This window comes from Mustelus asterias, chromosome 6 (genome assembly GCF_964213995.1).
Source record: "Mustelus asterias chromosome 6, sMusAst1.hap1.1, whole genome shotgun sequence".
NCBI lineage: Eukaryota > Metazoa > Chordata > Chondrichthyes > Carcharhiniformes > Triakidae > Mustelus > Mustelus asterias.
Window position 1 is genome coordinate 121,235,347 of NC_135806.1, and position 26,732 is coordinate 121,262,078.

The following is a 26,732-nucleotide window of genomic DNA, read 5'->3' on the forward strand; positions in this document are numbered from 1 at the left end:
AGGCTATTTGACCCACCGAGCCTGCACTGACAACAATCCCAACCCCCCCGCCCCCCCGCCTCCGCACCCTATCTCTGTAACCCAATGTATTTACGCTGCAAATCCCCTGTCACTAAGGGGCAATTTAGCATGGCCAATCTACCGAACCCACATATCTTCCCTGCTGCCATCAGACTTTTGAATGGAACTACCTCGCACTAAGCTGATCTTTCTCTACACCCTAGCTATGACTGTAACACTACATTCTGCACTCTCTCCTTTCCTTCTCCATGAACGGTATGCTTTGTCTGTATAGCGCGCAAGAAACAATACTTTTTTACTGTATACTAATACATGTGACAATAATAAATCAAATCAAATCTTTGGAGTGTGGGAGGAAACCAGAGCACCCGGAGGAAACACACATAGACACGGGGAGAACATGCAACCGCCACACAGACTCGATGGGCCAAATGGCCTCTTCTGCACTGTAGGGGTTCTATGATTTAAATTCTTGCTTCCCAATAAGCTACTTCGAAATAACTGAAAAGCTCGACCTGCTTTGGACAACGTGGTACGCCTGAACAGTCTTAGAGGCAAGAGCTTCAAGCCCTACTGGTTTGGTAAAATTGAAAGTACGGCTGTGACATCCAGAGCAGGAAGATAGTAAATGGTAATGTGAGGACTCTTTGTGAGTGCACAAATTGGTTTGTTTTGCAATAACTTTCAGCATTAGGTGTAATGCGAAAACCAAAGCCTGACCTGCAAATGGCTAACACAACTGTCCATTGTTTCCCTGTGGTATTTTGTTGACTATTGCCCAAACATATTTTGGATTCCAATCAAAATTGCCAGCAAGCAAACCATTTTTAACAATACACCATTGTTCAAGAGATATAATAAAAACAATCTGTCTGACTAAACTTTAACCAGTTCATGCATAATTGTTACACTTTTACTACGGTTTTACTTTTCATGCCAAATCTCTCTTTCGTCCTCGTCTCCCCAGAGCAATAAAACGAAGCAAAAATTATTTGCCACAGAGCATCCAGTCACAGCATGGTGGCACAGTGGTTAGCACTGCTGTCTCACAGCGCCAGGGACCCAGGTTTGATTCCCGGCTTGGGGTCACTGCCTGTGCGGAGTCTGCACATTCTCCTCGTGACCGTGTGGGTTGCCTCCGGGTGCTCTGGTTTCCTCCAACAGTCCGAAAGACGTGCTGGTTAGGGTGCATTGGCCAGGCTAAATTCTCCCTCAGTGTACCCGAACAGGCGCCGGAGTGTGGCGACTAGGGGATTTTCACAGTAACTTCATTGCAGTGTTAATGTAAGCCTACTTGTGACACTAATAAATAAACTTTAAAAACTTCAGTGGGATTGCAGGTTTCAGTTTGAGGGAATAAGGGAATTTGCGTGTACTTCTGTGACTGGGCTGGACAGGTTGTTGGAATGTCGGATGTGAGAAGGCAAATTGGCATTCATACTCTTTAGATCAGTTAATCAGACACACACACTGACACTGACAGTCATAAGAGGAGGTCTGGAGGCAGAGTCTCACAGAAACCAAAAGTCAAAAACACAGAGAACAGGGTGACTTTTAAAATGTGTTCCAAGGGTAAAATCAAACACTGCTTGACTTGTCTTATAACAGCTGATGAGTGCGTTAAACTGAGGTCCCATCTGTCGGGTCTAGTGATTAAGATGGACGTCGAAGATCACGCAGCAATACCTTAAGGAGAGAGAGGAATTCTCCTGATGTTGTGGCCATTATCCCCCTCTCCCTACCCCTCATCCCCCCCCAGCCAGCAGCATCAAAAATAAATTACCTAGTCATTCAACTCACTGATACTAATGTGTTCTGGCTGTACGTAAAATAGCTATCATATTCACTTATGCAATGCCAGCGACTGCTCTACAAAATAAAGCATTGTATCTCAAGTGCTTTGGGATGTTTTAGGGAGATATAATAAATGGAAGTCTTTTTACTAACACCCTGCCAATTGTCCATGTGATAGCAAATGAACTGCAGGACAGTAAAGTGCAATGATTTCTGTTTGAACACTATGACATAAATCAAATGCAGAACATGCTTATTTTAGCAAGGCTAGGTTAAGCCATTCCGCCACCAGCATTCCAACAATGATGCACAGGCGGTGTACAGATTCACCGGAAGTCTATGGGATATCTGTTCTCAGGGTGAATTTTCAGTCGGAACGTGTTTGACACTGGACGGGATTTTCCTCACTTCCTGCGGTGGGTTTCGCCGCGGCGGAGGTGGTGGTGATTCGCTGTCGGCGGGACTGGACGATCCCACTGGCGAGAACAGCCAGGCCATTCCTGTCAATATGTTGAGCGCAGCTCAATTTTATATTTGTTTCAATGTACATCGCTTAACTCTTTAGCTCTTTTAAACTAAAAGTAGGAACTTAAAGTTTATTTATTATTGTCACAAGTAGGCTTACATTGACACTGCAATGAAGTTACTGTGAAAATCCCCTGGTCACCACACTCCCGGTGCCTGTTCGGGTACACTGAGGGAGAATTTAACACAGTGAAAGCACCTAACCAGCACGTCTTTCAGACTGTGGGAGGAAACCGGAGGAAACCCACGCAGACACGGGGAGAACGTGCAGACTCCGCACAGACAGTGACCCAAGTCAGGAATTGAACCCGGGTCTTTGCCACTGTGAGGCAACAATGCTAACCACTGTGCCACCGTGCCACAGCGAGCTCACAGCCAACCCTGGAGGTCTGTCTAGTTAATGACAGTCACTGTATCTCAGTGTAATTCCAGTACCAATTTGCAGCACATGATGTGCATCCAGATGCTATAGGTTTTAGTATTTTTTATCACCATTTAGATAGCTGACTCTCCACATGTGGTGCCTATTTACTGTGAAATGTGATATCAAGTCCGATTTCACATTGGGGGGGTCTAAGGAAGACAGAATTTGTTATCTACAAGTTAGTTTTTAGGACGCTGACTATTGGTTATTTTGTAAAACATCAGTACTCCATTTTGAAGCAACTTCTCTGAATGTTTAGGTCTCTCTGTTTTTAGATTCCACCTTTATTCAGCTGAGAATTGGCAGGGAACCTACTCCCCTGCCCCACATGAGATTTCTCCTTAAGGAACTGCCCTGTGTGTTTAGCCACCTTGTGATTGACAACTTGTCATGTGCAGAATCCTCAGTGAAAACCTTTACGGCTCTGCCTCTCGGAACATCCAGTACATCAGCTTCAAGTTGCTTTTCGTGTTTGTAGTTACCTAAAGACAGGTTTTGTGGCACAGTGGGGAGCTTTCCTACCTCAGGGCCGGAAGCTCTGGGTTCAAGTCACACTTCGGGACTTGATGGCCATGGGAGGCAAGTATGTAATGTGGCCAAATAGGCTGATTATCAACCTGTAAACCCTTCCAATAAGCCTGATGGCAGGTAACAAAGGGCAGTAGAGTTTCCTGTCATTCTGCAGAAGGCAACGGCAAACCAAAGATAATAATGCGCCAATCTGATGGAAGCCCGGGGTCACCAATGCCCTCTTAGGGCACGGTACCAGAAGGAGGAGGAAGATTCCCCAAAATGGAGAGGCGGCTTTAAGATGATTACACATTGCTTCAAGCCTGGTCTTAGGAACTTACTCTTGGAGGGTTTCAAACCCTTGCTCTTTGTACAACAGTTCTTGCTTCATCTGGGAAAGTTCTCTCTTCAGCTTGTTTACCTGTGGAGGAACAGATTAAAAACAGGCTTTAGCTAGAGAAAATAAAACCGGGTGTATCAGACAGCCTGGACATCCTTCCTGTCATAAACATGACCCCCTTTTCATGACTACTTCCACACTTCTATGGACAAGAACAGCCTTCCCTCAAAGGAACTGGAAAGCACACCAGCCCACCTCCCGACTCCTAAATGTCCTCTGGATTGCACATAGCACAATACTTTCGCCTCACTGGCATGTACAACCCTGCCAACAAACTCAGTGAATCAATATATCATATATGCATATCAATGAAGAAAGTATACTCTGGGTAGATTCACTCGCTCCGAGCAGGACGCCATGTTTGAAGGGAGCAGGGTTTGGAGAAGTGGGAGGATTGTGCTGCAGCTCTATTTCTGATCCCTTCAGTCACCTCTACCCTTGAGAAATGCAGCATTGCTGCATTTGTTCTTGTAACTTAAATCCGATATATAAATCAATTTTTCTCGTTTAAGAAGATGTCAGGCCATTTGTTTTCAATTGGTTAACGCCTCTATTGATTGAGAGGGAGTAATCTGGGGTCAGGCATGTTAAATAAATGGTTCAGGTCAAATTATAGCATGCATATATCATTTGTCTCACTGGATTTTACAAGAGGTGGACTGCCCGCCTCTCATCCTCTCCGGCAGGAGATTCGGCCGGTCGCCAAGCCACCAGAAAGAATCCCAGCCTGGGCATCCATTACATGCTCAGCAAGGCAAGGGTGGGACTCTGATTGGCCGGGGGCTGTAGCAACCTGGCAGCGCTACAGCTCAGTTGTGGGCACTGCCGGAACTGCAAGAAGGAGCACGCAGAAGGCGGGAGGGCTGCCAGAACCAGGTAGGTTCTGGGCTTTTAGAGCGAGGATGGGTTTGAAAGCCCAGCAGAAGGGGGAGAAGTTGGTGGGAGGGAGGAGGGGCTGGGTTTTGGAGAAGTTGGGGGAGGCTGGGTTTTGGAGAGGGTTGTTTGGGGGGGCTGGGTTTTGGAGAAGTTGGGGGAGGCTGTGTTTTGGAGAGGCTGGGAGAGGTTGGGTTTTGGAGTGGGTTGTTTGGGGGGGCTGGGTTTTGGAGGATAGGCAGCGAGGAAGAAACTGGGGGAGGGCTGACATCTTGGTATTGGGGCGGGGGTGGAGTGTTCCCAATGCACACTTGGCACCCCCCAAATGAGGTGCTTGTGCCTTCCTGCCTTTTTTTCATGCTTGCTAGAAAAACAGCCTGCTAGGCACGGCCAGCTTATAATCCTGGTCAAAAGGCTTGCTGACAAAACTGATTGACTTTTCTTCATTTATTTACACATGACAACTTCAGTGCTTGCTCACCTAGAGTATTTTGGGGTCAGCTGAGGGATGGGTGGCAAGGTGGTGGGCTGGCTACCTGCCATATTTTACCTGCTGGGGATTGGGGGAATGGAGGGTGGTACCCTGCTCTAATCACATCTCTGTCCGTGTCAATGCAAACTGTACAAGAGGCCCCTGCCAGGTAAATGACACATGTGGAACTCATCCAGAACATTTTCTCCTGGGAATATTTAAACCTTCTGGGAAACAGGTGAAAAGTGTTTTGGAGATTTGATGGAATATCTCAGGTTACCGAAAGTCAAGAAGCCAAAAGCTAAACGCTGAAACATTTTTGAACTGGAGCCTATAAAACGTCAGCCAAACTAATTAAAATAGCAAGGTTTGAAATGGCCGCCTCAGTGAAGCCTCTGTTCAAATTGTCTGTTATTCTTACCCGAACCTTTGTGGTCGATATCTCTGCTTTAAGGATATCAGGATCATACTTTGTGCTCGATGAAGACCCTGAGAACACTGCAAAATAAACAGTAAAAATAAGTTTGTTATGGAAATTGTAACTTTACTCATAAAGTTCCACTTAGCAGAAGGATATCTTACTCTACTTTCACATCCTTTGTCACATTCTTTGTAAATCAGTGTAGGCACTCAATGTAGGCAAAACACCCATGGAGATGAGAAGTGGCCCTTACTGGGTCACTCACGTAGCTCTACTGGGTGCCTGGCTGGCAGCACAGTTTCTAATTTTCCTGCCGCTAACAAGATGGCAAGGCGGTGAGAAGAGGTTAGGGTTAGAGTTAACCCACACCTTCCTACACTATTCTACCAACCTTCCTACCTTCCAAACCATCACCAATGTGCCCAGAGAATTCCAGCCACAGTTTCTTAGCCACCTCATCCAAAGTGTAGGTGATACACTTGTTGCATGCACCCGTTCAAGTTTCACCTTGAGAAAGCAATCAGGAGCATAAACCCTGATTGAATTTGTGCCTCCGTGCCTTGCCAGCACTGAGGTCAACTGTACTGGGAAGGCATGTGCCCCCTGCTCTGCCTATTATCTGACACTAAAGCATGACAATTATTCATCAGGTGAGGAATAGCAAGTCTGAACTCATGGCCAGCAATGCATAATATGTATCACATCAATAAGCAGTGTGTCAGCACATTGTCTGGGAGTATTGTTACCAGAACACAATGATGATATCAGTTCCATCATTCATTAGATTCATGTCATAATCTGTAGTGTGCGGAGTTGCATACATGGCGATAAGGGGACTAATAATACCAATTATGGTCTCATGCGGCCAGTGAAAAGCCATGGTCAAATGGGCAGCTGGTCAAAATATCAATTTCTCCAACCCATGCTACTTTTGAGTATGGTTCCTCACATGGGAACATGGTAGCACTGAGTTTGGCACATAACAAGTTGTTTTGGATTCAAAGGCCAGGGTTTTCCACCAGCTTAATTGCAACGATAAGATCTCCTTTTCCTACTTCAAACGAGTCAATCAATAATCAATCGACCAAAATCAATCAATCAATACTCTTTTATTGTCCCAGTGGAAATCTACTGCGGGTGAAATTGCTTAGGCAGAACCAAAATAAAGAATTGAGAATCACATCAGCAATACAACAATCTGTGTTGCTGTAGTGTAGCACCAACATCATAGCTATAAAGAGAGGGAAAATAGAGAAAGAGAACCGTAGGATTTCAAACGTTACCCTCAGCACAGATACAATATTTGGCGAAATTTGGTATGTACACTACAACTCTCAGCAACTTTTACAGATGCACCATAGAAAGCATTCTTTCTGGTTGTATCACAGCTTGGTATGGCTCCTGTTCTGCCCAAGACCGCAAGGAACTATAAAGAATCGTAAACGAAGCCCAGTCCGTCACTCAAAACTGCCTCCCACCCATTTACTCTTTTGACACTTCCCGCTGCCTCGGCAAAGCAGCCAGCAAAATTAAGGACCCCACGCACCCCGGACATTCTCTCTTCCACCTTCTTCCGTCGGGAAAAAGATACAAAAGTCTGAGGACACGTACCAACCGACTCAAGAACAGCTTCTTCCCTGCTACCATCAGATTTTGAATGGACCTACCTCGCATTAAGTTGATCTTTCTCTACACCCTAGCTATGACTGAAACACCAGATTCTGCACACTCTCCTTTCCTTCTCTATGAACGGTATGCTTAATCTGTATAGCACGCAAGAAATAATACTTTTTACTGTATAGGAATACATGTGACAATAATAAATCAAATCATATTAAATCAAAAATATCCTCCTGGATCAGGCATTGGTGGCCTGCTGGGAAGGAAGAGGAGGCAAAATGCAGTGGTTTGGGTCATTCGCTGATTCCAGATAGATACATGCTGACAGCCGACATCCGGCCATCTTTGAACTCCTGCTGCTCCTCAGGTCTAGGAGACTAATAGGTTTTGCTGGCCCAGCCCACCCTTGCACAGAGGTACTCCTGTCCAAAAGCCCCCTGTTGAATATGGAGTGGAATGAGCAGTGCACTGGACAACAACCCCCCCCCCCCCCCCCCGAGTTACAGCTAATATCGTCATGCTGAACCGGGCTGCTCCTGCACAACCGATTGCTGCTCTGGAGGCTTCATTTCCCCGACTGCATGGAGCCCTCTCTCAAACCGCCGCCATCTTAAAAACAGTGCCAACAAAAAGAGTCACCAAAAGAGGCATCAGCAACTTAATTTGAATATGGAGTTGACATCTAGAGGTGAGGTGAGGTTGACTGCCCTTGTCCTCAAAGCAGCATGGTGACTTAATGTAACACCAAAGAGCCCTCGTCAAATTGGAGCATTCGGGATCAGGGGGAAACCTTTTCCTTGGCTGAAGACATATCTGACATAAAGAAAGATACTTGTGATTGGTGGAGATCAATCATCTCAGCCACAGAAAGACTTCCTCAGGGGTGCGTTCTTGGCTTAATTGTGATCAATTACTTGTCTCCATCATAAGGTCAGAGGTGAAGTGGTTTGGTACTGGTTTTACAAACTTCAGCTCCATTTGTAATCCTTCAATAATGAATAATAGTTGGCCGGGTGGTTAGCAGTGAGGTTGAGTGTCTTGGGCTACAAGAAAATATAGACAGAATGGTCAAATGGGCAGATGGAATTTAACCCTGAAACGTGGAGGTGATACACTTTGGAAGGAGTAATTTGACAAGGAAGTACTCAGTGATTGGTAGGGCAATAGGAAGTTCTGTGGGACAAAGGGACCTTTGCGTGTTTGTCCACAGATCTCTGAAGGCGGGAGGACATGTTAGTGGGTAGAAAAGGCATATGGGACACTTGCCTTTATCAATTGAGGCATAGATTACAAAAGCAGGGAGGTTGTGTTGGAATTGTACAGAACTTTGGTGAGGCCACAGCTGGAGTACTGTGTGCAGTTCTGGTCACCACATTATAGGAAGGATGTGATTGCACTGGAGAGGGTGCAGAGGAGATTCACCAGGATGCTGTCTGGGATGAACATTTAAGTTATGAAGAGAGGTTGGGTAGGCTTGGGTTGTTTTCGTTGGAGCAAAGACTGAGGGACGACCTGATCGAGGTATACATGATTGTGAGGGACATGGACAGAGTGGATGAGGAGCAGCTGCCCCTTAGTTGAACGGTCAGTCACGAGAGGACATAGGTTCGAGGTGAGGTGCAGGAGGTTTAAGGGAGATGTGAGGAAAAGCTTTTTTACCCAGAGGGTGATGATGGTCTGGAATGCGCTGCCTGGGAGGGTGGTGGAGGCGGGTTGCCTCACATCCTTTAAAAAGTATCTCGATGAGCACTTGGTACATCATAACATTCAGGGCTATGGGCCAAGGGCTGGCAGATGGGATTAGGTGGGAGTTCAGGTGTTTCAAATGTGTCGGTGCAGACTCGATGGGCCGAAGGGCCTCTACTGCGCTGTATGATTCAATGAAGCAAGCCACACCTACTTACATCAGGTCGCCAAAAACATTGTGGCTTGGGCTAATAAGAGACAGGTGACTTTAAGACCAGGCAACTGTCAAACAATGACCATCTTCAACAGGAGAGAGCCTAATCACTTTCCTTTGGCATTAGATGGCTTTCCCTATTGTACTGGGACTGAGTTGAAAACCAATAGATCACAATTACATGTGACAGATAATGTATGCCTTTCATTAGAACCCAGCTGCCAATGCAAACCTTAAAAATTGATTCCCATTTTTGCTCCTGGACCATTGTGAATGATGTATTCTTGCTTCAAGAAAGAAAGGCATTCTCCAAGTACCGACAAAGCATTGAGAACAAGACTTAAGTTCAACTTCAATATCAATCACCAGACAGCGGACAATTCCATTACCAGCAGACTAATGTGCCTTTCTCCCTCCGAGAATAATGGATCATTTTAAGGAATGTAGCTCAGGCATTTTATTACCAACTGGAGACTCATAAAGCACATTTACACAGGCCATCTTGAGAAAATAGAAGCTGATGGGATTTGAATTAACTGCGCCTCCCTGCTAATTTTTCTCAGTCGTTTCCAATGGAATACAACACATTCTTGGTTGTACGAATATAAATTTGGGGGCGTACGTTGGGGAACATTCAGTGGGGGCGGCCCGGAGGCACAGTGGTTAGCACTGCAGCCTCACAGCGCCAGGGACCTGGGTTTGATTCCTGGTTTGGGTCACTGTCTGTGCGGAGTCTGCACATTCTCCCCGTGCCTGTGTGGGTTTCCTCCGGGTGCTCCGGTTTCCTCCCACGGTCCGAAAGACGTGCTGGTTAAGTGCATTGGCCGTACTAAATTCCCCCTCAGTGTACCCGAACAGATGCTGGGGTGTGGCGACTAGGGGATTTTGACAGTAACTTCATTGCGGTGTCAATGTAAACCAACTTGTGACACTAATAAATAAAACTTTAACTTTGACACTTGATAGAAACAAGGAGGAGTAGGCCATTCGGCCCTTCGAGCTGGCTCCGCCATTGAATCTTTAGATTTTATTTTATCTTCAGCAGTTGTTGATTTGGTGCAAATACACAACATGAACAGTGCAACAGTACAAGACACCAGGGCATCTTCACTAACTGAAATGTGTGAATTAATTCAGCATGACATGAGGGTTTGGCACAATCAAATCATGCGCTATTTTTTCCATTCCTTGTTTCCCCCCCCCCTCCTTAAAGTGTTTTCACTTCATGCTCCGAGAGCTTCAGACACTCTTTGCTACTTCTCCTTGTGAGCTATTAGTCGTCCCTGAGCAAGGATCAGGAGGCAAATCCATCCTAATGGACATGGCAGTTCAACCCAAACCTGCATTCGCCAACATTCATGCACATGTCCATTTTGTCCATTCATTTTCTCTCTCTGGAATCCAAGGGAGTTGAAGATAACGATGGCACAGTGGTTAGCACTGCTGCCTCACAGCAAGGAGTCTAACAACGCCAGGTTAAAGTCCAATGTTGGACTTTAACCTGGTGTTGTTAAGACTCCTTACTGTGTTTACCCCAGTCCAACGCCGGCATCTCCACATCATGACTACCATCGACGCCTCACAGCGCCAGGGACCCAGGTTCAATTCCGGCCTCGGGTCGCTGTCAGTGCACAGTTTGCACATTCTCCCCGTGTCTGCATGGGTTTCCAGAGCTTTTTTGGGAGAATTGCCCCCCAAGAGGGAGAAAGAGAATGATGACGTTAGATAATTTGAAATTTATCATTGAAGGCTCCTATGAGCAATGAAAGATTTAAGTGTAAGGCCACGAGGCCTGGAAAAATTAGCAGAGGATCTGCCCTTAAGCAGATCACTGGTACTACACACCTGTCGTATCTCAGTGCTAGAATACAGGATAAGTACCTGCAGCCCCACACAGTCCTCCAATATAAGAAAAGTAACTGCAGTCCTGCACCGTCATGTGATACTGGCCAGGTACCTATCTGCACTACACACAGTTGTGTAACATAAGATGCAGTCCCATGCGATTGTGTAATATAGTACAGGACAATTATCTATAGCTTCCTCAATGCTGTAAGATGGAAAAAGTGTCAACAGCCCAAATTAAACCAACAACCCACTGGGCAGGATTTTTCGGATGGTGAGGATCCCGAGGATCGTTAATCTTCTGGAGATGGGACTTCTGTTCCCCACAGGAGGAAAACCCACCTCGGAGAGATGGCAATCAATCCGATTTTCCAGTTACTCTTTAATCCCAGCCACATCAATGGCAGCAGTGGCCAGGTTTAGAATCACAAACTGTCCCCCAGTTCTAAGTCCCAGAGTTCAGGGCCAAATAAGTGTGAGGGTCTTACAGTGGGGAAGGGAGGTGAGAATGGAGGAGAGGTGGGGAGATGAGGCTGGGGGTGTTGATGGAGAGGCGGTGAGGTGATGAAGCTCTCACAGGGGCAGACTTTGATTGGGGTGGGTGGGGGAGGGGGGTGAGGGGGGGAGGTGGCATCCAGTGTGGAAAGGGGCCCTTGATGGATGTGTCCTCTCCTTCTCACCTAAGGGTGACCTGGCAGGCTTCTCTCCCAACCCTGGGCTCCTCCTGCCAATTTCAAAATGGTGCTACCTAAGGGCATGAACTGGGTTGAGGGTGGGTGGGCTTCCGAGAAATTTTATAAACACCTACCCCACCAGTCTGCAAGCCCACCAACAGAGGAGCTTAAAACTCTGTCTGGGATTCTCAATGACCACATTTTTCATTATCTATTGAGCGGATCTACTCCAATATAGAAGATAAGCAAGTTTCGAAAGACAAAGGTTCTGGAGACCTTTATTAAGGTCTATTATAAATATCCAGTAAATGTTGTACATACCTGTAGCTCTGTAATAACAGTAAGAAGTTTAACAACACCAGGTTAAAGTCTAACATGTTTATTTGGTAGCAAATAGAACTGTATTCACAGAACTCAATTTACAGAACAATTTACAGAAATTCTGTAAATTGAGTTTGTGTCTCTATATGCCCTGTTAATGAGCAGATCTCCACTCCACCTGATGAAGGGGCAGCGCTCCAAAAGCTAGTGGCATTTGCTACCAAATAAACCTGTTGGACTTTAACCTGGTGTTGTTAAACTTCTTACTGTGTTTACCCCAGTCCAACGCCGGCATCTCCACATCATGACTACCATCGGCTCTGTAATAAGCCAGTGTTATAGACTTTTGAATGGACCTACCCTTGCATTAAGTTGATCTTTCTCTACACCCTAGCAATGACTGTAACACTACATTCTGCACCCTCTCCTTTCCTTCCCCCCTATTTTCTCTATGTACATTATGCTTTAGTCATAGAGGTTTACAGCATGGAAACAGGCCCTTCGGTCCAACTTGTCCATACCGCCCTAAGATAGTCCCAATTGCCCACATTTGGCCCATATCCCTCGATACCCATCTTGCCCTGTAACTGTCTAAATGCTTTTTAAAAGACAAAATTATACCCACCTCTGCTACTGCTTGTTCCAGATGCTCACCATCCTCTGTGAAAAAATTGCCCCTCTGCACTCTTTTGTATCTCTCCCCTCTCACCTTAAACCTTTGTCTGTATAGTATGCAGGAAACAATACTTTTCACTGTGCACTAATACAATAATAAATCAAATCAAATCAAATCACTGTGTAAAGTTTGACTAAACAGCAGAGAGTTATTGGGTGGAATTTTATTGCCTCGTTCATCCCAAAACCGTAAAATCCTGCCCGAGGTCTACGGATCTTCCCATTGTCCACCCCTGGCTTGCTCCAATTCCCATGGTGGACGGGGCAGTAAAATGCCAGAGATAAAGTTGCATTGCTGGTAATGTTTGGTTGAATTAAATTTAGTTAATGTGCACACTTTATCCAGGATGACCAGGTAGCAGCCCACTATAGGGGCGTTTCCCTTGACAGATAATTCCAAGAGTTCCTTCACTTATGAAAAACACTGTCACAACACTAACTGCAGGCTGAAGGAGGGGTGGGGGGTCTTTGATCACCTGGAAGGCAGATTAGGAACACACTTTTAACGGGTATCGACTGTCCACTTTTTTTTTTCTCTGGATACTTACAACTGGTCCGCGAACTGGACTTATCCTTCCACACATCATTGAGGCGCATGTACTCATCGATGGCCAGTGCTAATCTTTGCTCTTTAACTTGGTAGAGTTCCTTCTGAGTGCTGAGTGCATCCTGTGCCACCATCAGGTAATCCTTCAGCATTCGCTCCTGCTCCTTCCTCCATTGTGCTCGTGGATCCTCTAACTGGGTGGTTTCTGAATGGGTAAAATTGATACATTTCCATTAGTTGAGGGTGGAAGAGGTTGGAGGCTGGACTGAAAGACTTCCCCCAGTCCCCATCATTCTAACTCACAAACATTGGGTTGCCAGTCCATTTGAACTCAGGGTGGCTGGCCACACTTTCCAATCATCCCCATTTAGAGAACGAGCTTTAGTGTTTGACACACCTCCAACTTAGAGTGATAAATAGCAGCCATGAAGAAAAAAAATTGCAAAGCACTTCACAGGAGGGAGAAAAGTATACTGAAGAATGCATCATTTAAAATATCGTTCTTGTCTTGTATTTATCTTACTGCTTTTTGGGCAATTTGTTACTTTAAGGCATTCTAATCCTGTTTTTGTATCTACTATTCCATACATCATTCCCTGCCAAAGGTTTGTCAATGTTATTCAGAAACTGGGCATTAAGAGGTACAAATGATTAGCCCTCGAATCTTCCCACCTGCCCGCCTCTTCACAATGTCCCATTGCGGTCATTTTAATGTTTGGCAGCAGTTTGAATGGACGATATCGGGTCTGCCACTCCTGGTGAGCTCAAGTGAAGGCAAGGAAATTCAGGCCGGTTGTATGATGGGCCACCTATCCAAAATCATCCATTTTACACTCTCCCAAACTCACTCATTTTACACTCTCCCAAACTCACCCATTTGACACCATCCCAAACTCACCCATTTGACACCATCCCAAACTCACCCATTTTACACTATCCCAAACTCACCCATTTTACACTCTCCCAAACTCACCCATTTTACACTATCCCAAACTCACCCATTTTACACTCTCCCAAAATCATCCATTTTACACTCTCCCAAACTCACTCATTTTACACTCTCCCAAACTCACCCATTTGACACCATCCCAAACTCACCCATTTTACACCACCCCAAACTCACCCATTTTACACTATCCCAAACTCACCCATTTTACACTATCCCAAACTCACCCATTTTACACTATCCCAAACTCACCCATTTTACACTATCCCAAACTCACTCATTTCACATTATTGCCAAGATTTAAAATGATCCGGAGTGCATGGAGGATAATAAGCACAATCCACTCATTAGCACAGCACCATCAACACTACCAGCACCTACATCACTATCTGGTGATCATCTAATTTAAGGAACGGCAAGTTGCTTCCTTGAGTCAACGGCCTTTGCTATTAATATTCACTATAAAGTTAGTAATACTTCTCAACAAATATCAATCCAACTCCCTTTACAGGTGGCAATTAATCTTGGATAAACTATCCACTGTGGGAGTTTGTATCTCCTGGGCTAAATATCTCCCAAGTTGCTCAAAGCTTATAAGTTTTGTATTTAGCTTATGGCAATTTGACAGAAGTTATTGCTGGAATTTTACCGCCTCGCCTGCCCGAGGCTTGTAAGATCCTCCTCGATGCCAATGGAGAATACCATTCTATGAGCCTCGCCCGCCCCAATTCCGGGGCGGGCGTGCTGTAAAATTCCAGCATATAAATCCAATAGGTAATTCAGGAGAAGTCTCTTTATCTGGAGAGTGATGGGAGTATGGAACTTGCTGTTGCCTGGAGTAATTAAGTCAATGTAGAGAGGAAATGAATAGGATACTTAGATAGGATTAGATGAAGGGGTGGGAGGACGCATGCGTGGTTACATGGACACTAGTACAAACCCGTTGGGCTGAATGGCTGTTTCTGTGCTGTACTTTCTATGTAATTCTATGTGGGACATTTGAGGCTTACATGTCCTCAAACGTAATCACAAACGACAATGTTTAAGTGATGGTACATACAATGGACAAATTAATGTCCTTCTTTTTGATGTCAATGTTCTTCCATCTCTCGAAGACATTGAGTAGAGTTCCATGACCAAAGTTTGTCCTATACTACATCAACCGAAGTCATACTTTATTACATGTAAGGATTGATGTGCAACCATGAGGATTGTCACACAGCTGATCCCCATTCTGTCCTATGCTATTTTAGACCTGGTAATGTAATGAAACAGGAACAATTAATAATCTCATAGTAAAGATCTCTCGAGGCAAGAGTGATCATTACATGATAGAATTTCATATTCAGTTTGAGGGTGAGAAACGTGGGTCTCATAAATGTAAATAAAGGCAATTTTGAGGTATGAAGACAGAGTTGATAGAGTGGAATGGGAAAACAGGTAAAAGTTTAAGATAGCAGAGAAGCAGTGGCAGACATATAAGGAGATATTTCATAACTCTGATCAAAGATATGTTTCATTGACAAAAAAAGTTTATAAGAAGGATACACCGTCCATGGTTAACTGAGGAAGTTAGGATGATGGTAAATTGGAATAAAATATGTAAAACACTGCAAATGTAAGTGTAGGTAGATTTTATTTTTTGATTTTAATGGCATCAAAGGATATGGCGAGAAAGCAGGAATATGGCATTGAGATAGAGAATCAGCCATAATCATATTGAATGGCGGAGCAGTATCGAAGGGCTGAACAGCCTAACACTGCTCCTCATTTCTATGTTTCTAGACTAGAAATTTGGGAAGATTTTAGAAACCAGCAAAGGACGACTTAAAGAGGGGGAAAATGAATAAGGGTGTTCCATTGGCAGTTTTCCAATCCTCTGGGTCTTTTCCAGAATTCAAAGATTCTTGGAAGATTACGACCAGTACATCCATTATCTCTGTAACTATTTCCTTTAATATCCTCAGATGCAACACATCAAGGTCCAAGGGACCTATTGGTCTTAAGCTCCATTAGTTTCCCTACTACACTTTCTCTAGTGTTTGTTATTGAATTTATTTCTGCCCCCTTTTTGCTCCTTGATTACTTAGTACTTTTGGAATGTTATGAATTTATCTTATTGTGAAGACTTGATACAAAATATTTTTAAAACTCATCTGCCATTTCCAGGTTCCCCATTACTATTTCCCATCTCATTCTCCAAAGCCTATTTTCATTTTAGCCTCTCTCTTCCTTTTTATATATTTAAAGTAGCTTTTACTAACTATTTTTATATTACTTGCCAGTTTACCCTCATAGTTTATCTTCTCCCTTTTTATTAGTTTTGGTCATCTTTTGTTGGTTTTTAAAACTTTCCCAATCCTCTGGCTTACCACTAATTGTATTATACGTTTATTTTTTCAGTTTGATACTATCCTTAACTTGCTTGGTTTACCATGTCTGATGTATCCCATTCCTAGAATCCTTCTTCCTCACTGGGATATATCTTTGATGTGAGTCATAACATGCATGTGCCATTGCTGATCAACTACCTTTCTGCTAAACTCCTTTCCCAGTCCACTCCAGCCAATGCAGGGGAGGCGATGGCCTAGTGGTATTATCGCTGGACTATTAATCCAGAAACTCAGCTAATGTTCTGGGGACCCGGGTTCGAATTGCGCCTCGGCAGATGGTGGAATTTGAATTCAATGAAAAGTTAAGAGTCTATTGCTGACCAAGGAAACCATTGTCAATTGTTGGAAAAACCCATCTGGTTCACTGATGTCCTTTAGGGAAGGAAATCTGCCGCCCTTACCTGGTCTGGCCTACATGTGACTCCAGAGCCACAGCAATGTGGTTCACTCTCAACTGCCCACCAAGGGCAACTAGGAATGGGCAATCAATGCTGACCAGCCAGTGATGCCCATATCCCACAATGAATAAAAATAAACTCTGCCCTCAGTCCTTTGTAATTACCCCTATTTAAGTGTCAGCACAGTTATTTCTGACCCAAATTTCTCACTCTCAAACTGAATGCTAAATTCTACCATGTTACTGTCACTGCTTCCTGGGGGGATCTTTTACTCTGAAATAGTTTATTAAACCTCCCTCATTACGTTATCAAATCCCCAGTAGTCTGATCCTTAGTTGGATCCAAAACGTATTGTTCTCGGAAACTGTCCCAAATACACTCTATCCGTTCTTCCCCATGGCTACCTCTGCCGATTTGATTCTCCCAATCCACATGAAAATTAAAATCACCCATGATTGAAGCATGGCCTGCTTTACAAGCCCTCATTATCTCCTGATTTATTCTCTGTCCTACAGTATGGCTACTCTTAGGAGGCCTACAGGCTAAATAAACACTTTTAAATATTAGTAATATGAAACAGAAAATGCCAAGGAGAAAAAAAACTTCTAGAAATATATTGCTGCTGCGTCAGCACCTGAAAATAGGAAAGACAAGCGAACATTTCAGTTCCAGCCGTATCTGGATCTAATAATGTGCCATCATTTAGAGTGTCACCTTTTCTCAGTTTGTTTATTTGTGTCACAAGTAGGCTCACATTAATACTGCAATAAAGTTACTGTGAAAATCCCCTAGTTGCCACACTCTGGCGCCTGTTCGGGTACACTATGGAAGAATATAGCATGGCCAATGTACCTAAGCCGAGAATCGAACTGAGGTCCCTGGCGCTGTGAGGTAGCAGTGCTAACCACTGTGCCACCCGGTGCAGTTGCAGTGTAAATGCTGATGGATTATTTTCTGCTATTTGTTATGGCAGCACTGATGCGCATTCTATAAAGCTGTTAAGCAGCATCATAGATCCTGACACAGTTGCGACTCCGATGAACTTCAGAGCATCGGGAACCCCTGTACGCTTTCCGGTCATGCCCGCCCCGAAATTCCCACCCGAGGCCAATGGACTTTTAAACGGTCAGTCAAGTTTTCCGTCCTGTCTGCGATGGTTCTGACGGGACTGGAAAATTTACCCTTAAGAATGGAAGCATTCTTCTGCTCCTTGCACATTAGCATTGCTCGCTCATCTACTGTGCTCACTTCTCCAAAAACAGGGGCTTCTATCGACACCAGGGCTGTAAAATAGGAAAGGGCACTTGTTTTCCCTTCTGTGAGCCTGTGATTTCTCCACTGCGGCAAATTGTTTTTGGTGCTAATTAAAAATGAAAGATAACTCTTCAGCTCATAGCACTGAAAGAAACCTTGCCGAGATCACCACGGTTCAGTGCCTCTCTACATTCTGTGCAGTCATGGAATTCTATCAGTGTGCCCCATTTAACTTAACTGTTTCTATTTACAAAGAGGTATTCGCAATTGGCTCTCCGGAGCTGAATATAATGGGTTTCAATTAAAAGTGGCACAAGGGAGTTTATGTGCCAACTTTTCATGGCGAATTCAACTGTTCACTCTTGATTGTTTAATCAAATGTTTCTTCATTTTTTTCTAGCCCCAGGTTGTTCGAGGTCCCTGTTAATCAAACGCTGCTCTTCATTAAATCTCCCGGACAGGAAAGCAATAAGAGGGGCAGCAATCAAAGTAGCATTGCATTAGTCATACGTCAGTCACTATTTTGTTTAATGCATGGATCCTGGCAAAAAAAAGAGGGACAGTACCGAAATAGAGACCTGCAACTTGTGCCCATACCTTTACTGACACCAAAGTCCGAATGTTGGATATTACGGAGAGGCTATCCATGGTGGCGAGAAACCTGGATATGGCCGGAAATTCTAAGCCCCACCCACAAACACGGCATTTCCTATTTTTGTAGGGTGGGACTGGAGTCGTGCTGGGATTCACACGTGTGGGGTTTCCGGAATTGAAATCACCAGTTGCCTCCACTGAAGTGGGATTTTGGAAGGCCAGGAGTGTGAAACCCAGAGTGTGCAGATTAGACTATGTAAGAAGATGCCTGAACACGGTGGATTCCTTTGGAGGGAAAAGATGCTCCTTTGTTGGCAAAGTGACCCTTTGGGCGAGGTAAGGCATCCTTTCAGATTGTTAAAAATTGACATGATTGTGCATAAAAAGTGCATAAACGCAATGGAACTGTCAAGCTGTCAAGGAACTGTCGAAGGATACTAGGTGAGTTAGCACAGAGGGTATAAGGGCAAAGAGTGGTGGGTGAGGAAATGGGTTGACATGAGTTGGCACTAAGTTGGCATGGGGGCATAAAGGGACATGGGGAAAATGAGGGGCTATGAGACATAGAGGTGGCATGAGGTGGAATGCATGGGGATGAGGCATGGGGACTGTGTGGGGGTGAAGGAGTTAAAAGAAAACCAAGGCTAAGTACCAGAGCACAGTCACTGGCCTTCAAACCAGCCCACTTCCCCATCTGGTAGCCTCCACATTTGTTCCAACTTCCAATCTAGCCCCAACACCCCAGAACGAAAACCCCAAATGCGGGCGGCCAGTTATATAGGTCAGGTACAGAGAGCTGGGAAATGTCCTTTCACTGCCCACCTGACCCACAAGTGGAAATCTGGGCCCAAGTTCCTCTCACCCATGCCGACCAACCCTAGATTGACTGCCATTACCTCAGGTTTAAAATTCTGATCCCCATTCCTTCAATTCCTTAAATTCCTTCAAGGCATTATCCCTCTTTACCTCAATAATATCCTCCAGAAATGTATACCCCAGCCTCCCCCTCCCCAAATCTGGTTCCCTTGACTCCGGACTCATGCATCACTCCCTACCTCCCTTCACCCCACCAATGGTGGCTGTAACAGCTGACTGGGTCTCTTGCTCTTGAATTCTGTCCCTAAAAGCCCTCCTCTTTTCTATCTCTCCCTTCATTCAGAAGCCTCTGTAAAACCCACGGACAGAATTTTCTCAAAATAATTCGAAGTGTAAAAGAGGCGAGAAAACAGGAGATTTTCTCACCAGTTTTTTCAGTGAGGTAAGTAATGTTAATTTATTGCACTCTGTGCAATGCAGAAGTCTTGATGCGAATCTCGCCTTTGGGGGCGAGTGGGTGGAGTCTCAGCTCACCTGTGAGGCCGACTGCTGAGCTCCAGGAACGCCATTGCACAGGCGTCCCAATCTCCCAGTATACTGTGTACACATGGCCACGGTGTGCCCGGTGGGCAGTGACAGGGTGCCAGGCTGGCACTGCCCCATGGGAACCATCCAGCCCTGCCTCCAGCCACCCAGGGGCTTCAATGGCCTCCGGTCCGACCGGTGAGGCCATCACGTCTGGCCCCCATTGGTGGGGACCATCTGTGGTCACCATCTGTGGTCCTTGCTGGTGAGACCTCGACCGGCGAGGTGGCCAAGGTTAGCCCAAACGATGATATCCAGTCATTAAGGTTTAAATCAGCCTCGCAGCCTTCCCGGGCGTGAAGTTGGTTTTGCCAGCAGAATGGGGCCGGCAAGATCGCGAGAGGCGGAAAATCGGTCACGAAGCCGATTTTTCGACTCTTGCCCTATCTTACTGGCTTGCCAATGCTGATCGATCAGCGGGATGAGCTAGTAAGATCCCGCCCCACGTCTTTGACAGAGCTGTCTGTCATTCCTTCCAGTCCTCTCTGTTTGTCACAGCACCCATTTTATAATGACATCGCTGAAGTGCTTTGGATGTTTTGCTGTGTTAAAGCTGCAGCTCTCCCTGCTCACCAAATGTAAGTGGAGATCCCATAGCACCCACCGAAAGGTGGATCTCTGAAGTCATTATCTGTTGCTCAGTTGGTAGCGCTCTGCTTCTGAATCACAAGGTTCCAGGTTCAAGGCCCACTTGAACACAAGAGCCAAGCCTGTCACTCCAGCGCAGCACCTGACGGAGTGCTGAGGTAAAACCAATCATTCAGAAAGACAGGCAGCATTTGTGGAGAGAAACAACAGTTACAGATTCAGATTGATGGTGACCCTTCATCAGTTGGGATGTTGGGTGGGGTTTTCCAGCCCTTCCCACCCCCAGGATCTTCTGATCCCGTCAAAGGCAACCCCTCATGTCAGGTACCGCAGGGACTGAAAGATCCTGCCAATGGCCAGTGACGAGCCACCTCTGCCGCTGGAAAACCTGTCTCGTCTTTTGGACGTGGCGTTAAACGGAGACCCCATCGACTCTCTCAAACAGCTCTTCCCCAGTGTCTGAGCCAACATTCATCCCTCAATCAATAACACAAAAACAATCAGATTATCTGGTCATTCTCACACGGTGGCACAGCGGTTAGCACTGCTGCCTCACAGCGCCAGGGACCCAGGTCCATTCCGGCCTCGGGTGATTGTCTTTGTGGAGTTTGCACATTCTCCCCGTGTCTGCGTGGGTTTCCTCCGGGTGCTCTGGTTTCCTCCCACAGTCCAAAGATGTGCGGGTTAGGTGGATTGGCCAGGCTAAATTCTCCCCGAGTGTCCAAAGATGTGTAGATTAAGGGGAATAGTGGAGTAAATATGTGGGGTTATGTAGATAGGGTCTGGGTGGGATGATCTGTCGGCGTGTCGGTGCAGACTTGATGGGCCGAATGGCCTGCTCCTGCACTGCAGGGATTCTATGATACATTGCTGCCTGAGGGTATTAGCTGCTTGCAGCTGCTGCGTTTCCTACATTTAACAGTGACTACAATTCAAAAGTGCTTAATTGGTTGTAAAGCACTTCTTCAAACATCTGGTGGTTTTGAAAAGTGCTATACAAATGCAAGCCTTTTTCTTATTAGCTTTCCAGAGGTCATCTGTGTTCTAGAAATTGTTATTGATGGGAGAACCTTCTGTCACCGAAGATTTGTCTACATAGAAAATTCTTATGGCCAACCAATAGTCAGGAAATGAAGGCAATCAACAAACAACTCTAAAGTGTTAAGCTAACAGTTTTCATAATGATTGTGCAATTATTTCTCTCTGCACATTTAACAGCAACAACTGTGATCTCAATGTGACCCTGATGATCACTACTGAATGTCAATCGCTTTGTTGTTTGTTTTCCTCTTATAAATTATACACGTTTTCCTGATGTCCCATTTGATAAAGCTATCTGCAACTGAGCCTCCTCACAGGTCAGGACGACGCGGGGGGGGGGGGGGGGGGGGGGGTGGGGGGGGGGGGGGGGGGGAAGGATGGAAGGAAGGGAGTGAGGGAGGGAGGGAGAGACTTGCATTTATAGAGCATTCATCATGATCGCTGGATGTCTCAAAGTGCTTCGCAGCCAATGACGTACATTATTCTTGAAGTGTAATCACTGCAATGTAGGAGATGTAGCAGCCAATATGCACACGATAATCTCTCTCACACACAGCTTTGTGAGAATGATCAGTTAATCTGTTTATGTGATGTTGATTGAGGGATCAAGATTGGCCAGGAGGCTGGGGATAACTCATCTCTTATTCTTCAAAATAGTGCCATGGGATCTTTGAAATCCATTTACGCAGACAAATGGGCCTTTTTTAACATCCCATCCAAACGATCCCACCTCCAGCAGTGCAGCACTCCCTCAGTACTGCACTGGAATGCCAGCCTTAATTTTAATACTCTGAAGTGGGACTTGATTGAAGAATCTTGTGACTCTTAGGGCCGCTCGGTGGCACAGTGGTTAGCACTGCTGCCTCATAGTGCCAGGGTCCCGGGGTCAATTCCGGCCTTGGGTTACAGTCTGTGTGGAGTTTGCACATTCTCCCCATGTCTGCATGGGTTTCCACCCAGTGCTCCAGTTTCCTTTCACGTCCAAAGGTGCACAGGTTAGGTGGATTGGCCATGCTAAATTGCCCCTTAGTGTCCAAAGATGTGCAGGTTAGATGGATTGGCCATGCTAAATTATCCCTTAGTTCCAAAGCTGTGCAGGTTAGGTGGATTGGTCATGATCAATGCACGGGGTTGTAGGGAAAGGGCAGGGCAGTGGACCTATATAGAGCGCTCTTTCAGAGGGTCAGTGCAGACTTGATGGGCCAAATTGCCTCCTTCTGCAACTGTTACAGTGATACAGTAAGTAGTCTCACAACACCAGGTTAAAGTGCACTCACCTGATGAAGGAGCAGCGCTCTGAAAGCTCGTGCTACCAAATAAACCTGTTGGACTTTAACCTGGTGTTGTGAGACTTCTTACTGTGCCCAGCCCAGTCCAACGCTGGCAACTCCACATCATGTTACAGTGATAGGGCAGGGGAACGGGCCTACATAGAGTACTTTTTCAGAGGGTTGGTGCAGACCCGATGGGCTGAAAGACCGCCTTCTGCAATTGTAGGATTTATGGTCTCAGTGGCGAGAGAACTATCAATGAAGCCACAGCTGACATGATTGAGGAGGGTAGCATCAGGTAAGGACAGGGGCAAGCTCAGGAGTTGGGGTCCTAAAGGTTTTCACACTAAGTTCCCCTTAAAACCTACCCTTGTGGTCAAGCTTTTGGCGATTTGCCCAAATAACTCAGGTGGCTTGTGTCAAATTTGGTGCTCCTGTGAAATGTGCTTCGAGGGAGGCGCCTCCCCCAATGCCTTCTGAAAGAGATTTAACTGAGCCACATTGGGCATCACTGCAACACAAACCCGCTCAAATTCCAATTAAGGGGATGAGGATATGAGCCACAAGGAGAGGCTGGACAAACGAGGGTTGTTTTCTCCGGAGCGGCGGAGGCTGAGGGGAAACCGGAAAGAAGTCTGTAAACTTATGAGAGGCATAGATAGGGCTGACAGTCAGAATCTTTTTCCCAGAGTTAAAATGTCCTAATACTAGGGGGCACGCAATTAAGGTGAGAGAGGGAAAGTTCAAAGAAGATGTGAGGGGCAGGTTTTTTTACGCAGAGAGTGGTAAGTGTCTGGAACACGCTGCCAGGGGTGGTGGTGCAGGCAGATATGATAGGGGCGTTTCAGGGGCTTTTAGATAAGCATATGAATATGCAAGTAATAGAGGGATATGAGCAAGGGCAGGTAGAAGGGATTAGTTTAATTTGGTGTCACATTCAGTACAACATCATGTGCTGAATGGCCTGTTCCTGTGCTGTATTGTTTTATGTTCCAATACAGTCCCAATGAGTGTACTTGCCCACCGATAGAATGAGCACTAGGATCCAAGTAGTATACCGACTACTGTTCAAGTCACTCGCTCAACCTTTGAATTTCCAGTAACAAGCCATAATAATAATGGTTAATCGTACTCCCCTGATACCAATATCGTGCCTCTGAGCGCTGGCCAAAGCCAAGGGGAAGAGGCAGAACATTTCGCAAATGAAATCTGATCAGGAGCAGCTAATGCGCTAGTTCCTGTCATTGTTCTGAAAATTAACAATGAATGCATAAATTTGTAGCAATGTGCAAACGATTTTGCAGAACCTCCCTGGAACAAGCAGCCCATTCAATGGCTCTGCCTGCTGACTCTTTTCCAAAAGATTATATAAGAGACAGGAAGCAGTTAGTGCGGTACCCACGCAGTGCTGGAATCAGATATGAAGGGATGGGAGGGTGGGGGGAAATGCTTCATTCTGTGGTTTGGGATTTTTATATTCACATGTCATAGAGTCATAGAAGTTTACAGCATGGAAACAGGCCCTTCAGCCCAACTTGTCCATGCCGTCCTTTTTTATTTAACGACTAAGTTAACCCCAATTGCCCATGCTTGGCCCATATCCCTCGATAGCCATCTTACTCATGTAACTGTCCAAATGCTTTTTAAAAGACATAATTGTACCCGCCTCTACGTTGTCTGTGGCAGACAAAGCTTAATCCCTTTGCCACAATGTCTTGGGATGTGTAGGTTAGCGGGGTAAATATGTGGGGTTACAGGAATAGGGCCTAGGTGGGATTGTTGTTGGTGCAGCCTCGATGGGCCGAATGGCCTCCATCTGCACTGTAGGGTTTCTATGATTCTAGGTCTGACAGCATCTGTGGAGAGAGAATAGAGCTAACATTTCGAGTCTGGATGACCCTTTGTCAGAGCTGGTGAAGGATCGTCTCTGACGAAGTATCATCCAGACTTGAAATGTTGGCTCTATTCTCTCTCCACAGATGCTGTCAGATAAGATTTTCCAGCATTTTCTGTCTTTGTGTTAGAAATGTCAATTACGAAGGGACATAGGTTTGAGGTAAAAGGGGGAAAGTTTAAAGGGGATGTAAGAGGCAAGTTTTTTACATGGAGGTTGGTAAGTGCATGGAATGTGCTGTCAGAGGAGATGGTAGAAGCAGATACAATAGCAACGTTTAAGAGGCATCTTGACAACTATGTGAATAGGCAGGAACTAGAGGGATCACGACTGCGTTGAGGCTAAAGGTCTTTAATTTAAAAAGGTGTGATGGGTGGGGTAGGCTTGGTGGGCCGAAGGGCCTGTGCTGTGCTGAGCTGTTCTTTGTTCTTTGATTATCGTAGTACCTTCACCATCCAACAATTGCACCAAGTTGCATCAAGAATGCAAAAGCTGCACTATAGAACGCACTATAGAACATAGAACATAGAACAGTACAGCACAGAACAGGCCCTTCGGCCCACGATGTTGTGCCGAGCTTTATCCGAAACCAAGATCAAGCTATCCCACTCCCTATCATCCTGGTGCGCTCCATGTGCCTATCCAATAACCGCTTAAATATTCCTAAAGTGTCTGACTCCACTATCACTGCAGGCAGTCCATTCCACACCCCAACCACTCTCTGCGTAAAGAACCTACCTCTGATATCCTTCCTATATCTCCCATCACGAATCCTATAGTTATGCCCCCTTGTAATAGCTCCATCCACCCGAGGAAATAGTCTTACTATCTGCCGTGGCTCCATGCTGTTCTCTTTATTTAATCCACCATCAATGTCTCTCTCTCTCTCCATCTCCCCTTATTGAGGTCCTGCTCGACAGTGACCTGTACCTTGCTCAAGTGGCAAATCTTTCTCTGCAAGCTATGACGGTCAGTTTTGACAGACTATTTGGCCACACATGTCATTACAGGCAAGGGTGATCCTCTCCTCACACACAGCCCACATGTGTGTATTTCGCCAGGGTTACTGGATAAGAAAGCAGCACATCTCCTTAGAGGATTACACTGAGGCCAATTGTCACTCACCAACTGGGCTGGGGATGGGGTCGAACCGGTGAGTTTCCTACTATAACAGTAGCTGTTATAGTTCAGCTACTTTCCACACTTTTCTTTACTAGAACGCGATGTAGAGGGGAAAAGAAAAATATGTTTCGAGGGGAGGTGGTAGCAGCAGTGTAGAGATAATACCACTGGACAAGTAATTGGGTGACCCAGGCTTGGCAGTTAACTGTCAGACACCATCAACTGGTGCCCATGGTAATGCCTCTACCAATCAGAGTCCACTTGTCAAGCAACCAGTGTCGTCTTCTGATACACTATAAATTTGTTTCTTCCCCGACATTGCTATTCTTGCGGTTGTTCTGATTAGTACAAAATCAAAAGTTTTGACAAAATGTATTTTTTTTAGCAAACAGAGGTGACAACAACAATAAAAAGCGGAGGAATGAGACATTTTAAAGAGTACATTTCAGTGCCAGAGAGGTTATTTGATAGCAATAAAGGTTTACCATACCGTTAAACCACAATGGACAAGCTGTAAAATAAAAGTAAAATACTGCAGATGCTGGAAACCTGAAACAAAAGCAGAAAGTGCTGGATAGACTCAGCAGGATTGGCAGCATCTGTGGAGAGAGGAACAGAGTTAACGTTTCGAGTTGAACATGAAGTCATACGGACTCTGTTTCTTTCTCCACAGAAGCTGCCAGACCTGCTGTGGTTTTCCAGCACTTCTTGTTTTTGTTTGGACAAGTTCTAACCCTGCTTGGCGATTGACTCTGTACCTATGATGGCACCTCACGCTATTCCATCACATCTGAATGGAGAGAGCAGG

General features: G+C 45.4%; 1 protein-coding gene across 3 annotated transcripts in view; it reads right to left on the reverse strand.

The window, feature by feature from the left end:
• The window catches only part of LOC144495136 (protein WWC2-like), a 240,392-nt gene that overhangs the window by 80,686 nt on the left and 132,974 nt on the right, over window positions 1–26,732 (reverse strand). For all 3 annotated transcript variants that reach the window (XM_078215083.1, XM_078215084.1, XM_078215085.1), the window contains exons 3-5: window positions 13,024–13,227; window positions 5,441–5,517; window positions 3,616–3,695 (exon numbers count right to left, since the gene is read on the reverse strand). In XM_078215083.1, the coding sequence (XP_078071209.1) occupies window positions 3,616–3,695; window positions 5,441–5,517; window positions 13,024–13,227 (361 nt within the window). The remainder of the gene's footprint in view (window positions 1–3,615; window positions 3,696–5,440; window positions 5,518–13,023; window positions 13,228–26,732) is intronic.